The following is a 4,868-nucleotide window of genomic DNA, read 5'->3' on the forward strand; positions in this document are numbered from 1 at the left end:
TATGGACCAGTATAGACCAGTACGACCAGTAATGACCAGAACGACCAGCACGACCAGAACGACCAGTACGACCAGTATGGACCAGCACGACCAGTATGGACCAGTATAGACCAGTATGGACCAGTAACGACCAGTATAGACCAGTATGGACCGTTAGAGACCAGTATGGACCAGCATGACCAGTACGACCAGTACGGACCAGTACGACCAGTATGGACCAGTACGACCAGTATGGACCGGTTAGAGACCAGTACGGACCAGTATGGACCAGTACGGACCAGTACGGACCAGTACGGACCAGTATGGACCAGTACGGACCAGTAATGACCAGTAACGACCAGTACGACCAGTATGGACCAGTATGGACCAGTATGGACCAGTTAGAGACCAGTACGGACCAGTATGGACCAGTATAGACCAGTACGGACCAGTACGGACCAGAACGGACCAGTACGGACCAGAACGGACCAGTACGGACCAGTACGGACCAGTACGGACCAGTACGGACCAGTATAGACCAGTATGGACCAGTATGGACCGGTTAGAGACCAGTATGGACCAGTATGGACCAGTACGGACCAGTACGGACCAGTATGGACCAGTACGGACCAGTATGGACCGGTTAGAGACCAGTATGGACCAGTACGGACCAGTATGGACCAGTACGGACCAGTACGGACCAGTACGGACCAGTATGGACCAGTATGGACCAGTACGGACCAGTATGGACCGGTTAGAGACCAGTACGGACCAGTACGGACCAGTATGGACCAGTACGGACCGGTTAGAGACCAGTATGGACCAGTACGGACCAGTATAGGCCACTAAGCCCCCCAGTGCCCTCCCAGTCCATCCCAGTATATCCCAGTATGACCCCAGTTCCCCTAGTTTATCCCAGTTTGACTCCAGCTGTGTTCCCAGTGCTCCCAGTCCATCCCAGTATAACCCAGTCCCTCCCAGTTCCCTCCCAGTTCATCCCAGTTTGACTCCAGCTGTGTTCCCACTGCCTCCCAGTTTATCCCAGTTTATCCCAGTATGTCCCAGTATGTCCCAGTTTGATCCCAGTCCCTCCCAGTGGCCCCAGTTCACCCTCCCAGTACAAACCAGTTCACCCAGTCAATTGCCTTCCACTCATCCCAGTCCCTCCCAGTTTGAGTCCAGCTGTGTTCCCAGTCCGTCCCAGTTTGTCCCAGTTTGATCCCAGTCCCTCCCAGTTCCTCCCAGTATATCCCAGTTCCCGACCATTCTGATTGGCCGCAGGTTGTGGGCGTGGTGCGGGCGGGGCCGGGCTCGGCCCCTCCCCCTCTGGAGGGGGCGTGGCTCCGTCGCCGGCAGCTGTTAGTGGGCGGAGCTCCGCCCCCCGACACAGGCCACGCCCCCTCTGCAGGACTGGCCCGGGAGATGGGCGTGGCACAGGTGAGGGAGGGGCTTCAAGGGGGAGGGGCTTAAATGGGGAAGGGGAGGAGCTTAGAGGTGAGAGATGGGAGGGGCTTAAATGGGAGGAGGGGCTTAGAGAAGGGTTAAAGGGGGAGGGGCTTAAAGATTGGGGAGGGGCTTAAATGGGGACGGGCTTAAATGGGAGGAGGGGCTTAGAGAAGGGTTAAAGGGGGAGGGGCTTAAAGATTGGGGAGGGGCTTAAAGATTGGGGAGGGGCTTAAATGGAAGGAGGGGCTTAGAGAAGGGTTAAAGGGGGAGGGGCTTGAATGGGGTGGAGGAGGGGCTTTAAAGGGGATGGGAGGGGCTTTAAAAGAGGGGGTGGGGCTTAAAAGGGGTGGGGCTTAGTGACTGGGGAGGGGCTTAAACTGGAGGGAGGGGCTTAAATGGGATGGCTTAAAGAGGGAGGAGCTTAGAGGTGGGAGGGGCTTAAATGGGTGGGGAGGGGCTTAGAAAGGGGTGGGACTTAAATAGGGGAGGGGCTAAAAAGGGGGTGGTGCCTAAACTGGGGGCGGGGCTAAAAGAGGGGCTAAAGGGGAGATGGGAGGGGCTTAAGTGGGGTGGGGGGAGGGGCTTAAAAATGGATGGGGAGGGGCTTAAAGGAGGTGGGGCTTAAAGAGGGAGGGGCTTAAAGATTGGGGAGGGGCTTAAGTAGGGAGGGGCTTAAAGGTGGGAGATGGGAGGGGCTTAAGGAGCGATGGAGGAGCTCGAATGGGGAGGGGCTTAACGTGGGGGCGGGCTTAAATGGACAGTGCTAAACTGGGGAGGGGCTTGATGGGGAGGGGCCTGGAGCAGTAAAGTTAAATGGGGAGGGCTTAAACAGGGGGAGGGGCTTAAATGCAGAGGAGGGGCTTACACAGGGATGGACCAAAACCGGGGGGAGGGGCTTAAAGAGGGGGAGGGGCCTGAACCAGGGGGCGGGGCTTAAATGTGGGAGGGCCTTAAAGAGTGGGGGATGGGATTAAATTGGGAGGGGCTTAAAAGTGGGGGAGGGGCTAAAAGAGAGGGAGGGGCTTGACGATCTGGGTGGAGCCTTAGGGGGAGGGGCTTAAAGTGTGAGAGGGGCCCACAGGGTGGGGGATGGGCTGGAGGGGTGGGGCTTAAAGAGGGGGAGGAGCTTCAGGGGAGAGGGAGGAGCTTTGAGAGTGGGGGAGGGGCTTAAATGGGAAGGGTGAGGGGATGGGTGGGGCTTAAAGAGGGGGAGGGGCTTGAGGGGCATGGGAGGGGCCTGAAGGGAGGGGGAGGGGCTTGAGAGGGAAACTTTTAAAAAGGGGGAAGGGCTAAAATGGGGGCGGAGCCCAAAGGGGGGAAGGGGAGAATTCCTGGTTTGGGGGCCGGGCTTAACCGGGACTGACAGGGTGGGGGAGGGGTTGGAAGCAAGAGGGAGGGTCCCGCCCATTGTGGGCGTGTCCCGCGGGGTTTGGGGGCGTGGCCAAGCAGACCCCCACCCCCTGTGTCCATCAGGGGGCGCTGCTGTCCCGGGCGGCCATCTTGCGGCAGCAGCTGCGCCAGGGGGCGGTGCTCCTGCGCCGGGGGGCGGGGCCTGCCCTGGGGGCGGGGCCAGAGCCGACGGCCCCGCCCCTCCACGAGGGCGTGGCCGAGCTGCTGCCCCAGCTGCGATTGGTCAGCGACGGCTGCCAGCAGCGAATCAGGGACTGGCCCCGCCTCCGGGAGCTCGTCAGCCAATGGTGAGAGGGGACGAGTGGGCAGGGCTTAAAGAGCCACCCTGACTGGGGGAGGGGCCTGGGATGGGGGCGTGGTTACTCCCACCCAAGCCCCGCCCCCTTTTGTAACCCCACCCCCCCCCAGGTGGGCCCAGCCGGCTCAGTGGGCCCTGGCCACGCCCTCTGGCCACGCCCCCTTCTCCCATTGGCTGCAGCGCTGGAGAGCCGCCCACGCCCTGCAGGCCACGCCCACCCCCGAGGAGGCCCCGCCCACCGCGGGGCAGGGGGAGGAGCACGGGGAGGAGGCTCCGCCCCTCTGAGGCGCTCCGGAAGCTCTGATTGGTGGGGAATAAAAAGGGGTGGGGAAAGGGGCGTGGCCTGAGTCTGTACTCAATGTGGCGGGGGTCCCCAAATGTCCCCAAATGTCCCCAAATGTCCCCAGGGCGGCCGTGATGGCGCCAAAGTGACCCCGAAACGTCCCCGGGGGCTTCCGAGGTGTCCCCAGGACGTCCCCAAAGTGTCCCCAGGGTGGCCCCTGAGATGTCCCCAGGACGTCCCCAAAGTGTCCCCAGGGTGTCCCCGAGGTGTCTCAGGGTTGTCCCCAGGGTCACCCTGAGATGTCCCCAAAGTGTCCCCAAGGTGGCTCCAAGGTGTCCCCAAAGTGCTCTCAGGGTGTCCCCAAAATGTCCCAAAGGTGTCCCCAAGGGGTTCCTGAGGTGTCCCCAGGCTGTCCCCAGGATGTCCCCATGATGGTGGCCCTCAGGTGTCCCCAGCAGGTCCCCTTGGTGTCCCCAAAGTGACCCCGAGGTGACCCCAGCGTGGCCCCGCCCCATCCGTGTCCGGGGGCACCAGCAGGGGGCGCCCCGGGGCCCCCAGTTCATCCCAGTCCAAACCAGTCCAAACCAGTACAAACCAGTACAAACCAGTACAAACCAGTGCTCCCAGTTCATCCCAGTCCAAACCAGTACAAACCAGTTCATACCAGTGCTCCCAGTCCATCCCAGTCCAAACCAGTACAAACCAGTTCATACCAGTGCTCCCAGTCCATCCCAGTCCAAACCAGTCCAAACCAGTACAAACCAGTGCTCCCAGTTCATCCCAGTCCAAACCAGTACAAACCAGTTCATACCAGTGCTCCCACTTCATCCCAGTCCAAACCAGTCCAAACCAGTCCAAACCAGTACAAACCAGTTCATACCAGTGCTCCCACTTCATCCCAGTCCAAACCAGTACAAACCAGTCCATCCCAGTACAAACCAGTTCATACCAGTGCTCCCAGTCCATCCCAGTCCAAACCAGTTTATCCCAGTACAAAACCCCCTTGTCCCAGTGACTGCAGTCCCCTCCCAGTCCCTCCCAGTGCTCCCAGTAACAAAGGCCCTTTGTCCCAGTGTCCCCCCAGTCCCTCCCAGTTACAGCTCCCAGTCCCTCCCAGAAACAAAGGCCCTTTGTCCCAGTCCCTCCCAGTCTGTCCCAGTAACAAAGCTGCTCTGTCCCAGTCCCTCCCAGTACAAAGCCTCTCTGTCCCAGTGCTCCCAGTAACAAGGTCCCCTCTATCCCAGTTCCCTCCCACTCCCTCCCAGTGCTCCCAGTACAAAGCCACTCTGTCCCAGTTCCTCCCAGTTCTCCCCAGTCCCTCCCAGTACAAAGCTGCTCTATCTCAGTCCATCCCAGTCCCCTCCCAGTCCCCCCCAGTTCCCTCCCAGTTCCCTCCCAGTCCATCCCAGTTCCCTCCCAGTTCCCTCCCAGTCCATCCCAGTTCCCTCCCAG

General features: G+C 60.3%; 1 protein-coding gene across 1 annotated transcript; it reads left to right on the plus strand.

Annotated features, from left to right (window-relative positions):
• Positions 1-302: 302 nt before the first annotated feature.
• Positions 303-3,464, plus strand: LOC115916553. The gene is made up of 4 exons (XM_030970286.1): positions 303-359; positions 1,261-1,416; positions 2,899-3,122; positions 3,244-3,464. Exons 1-4 carry the CDS (start codon positions 303-305, stop codon positions 3,416-3,418), a joined length of 612 nt encoding a protein of 203 aa, XP_030826146.1. The 3' UTR covers positions 3,419-3,464.
• The last annotated feature ends 1,404 nt before the right edge of the window (positions 3,465-4,868 follow it).

The sequence above is a fragment of the Camarhynchus parvulus genome, unplaced genomic scaffold (assembly GCF_901933205.1).
Source record: "Camarhynchus parvulus unplaced genomic scaffold, STF_HiC, whole genome shotgun sequence".
Taxonomy (NCBI): Eukaryota; Metazoa; Chordata; class Aves; order Passeriformes; family Thraupidae; genus Camarhynchus; species Camarhynchus parvulus.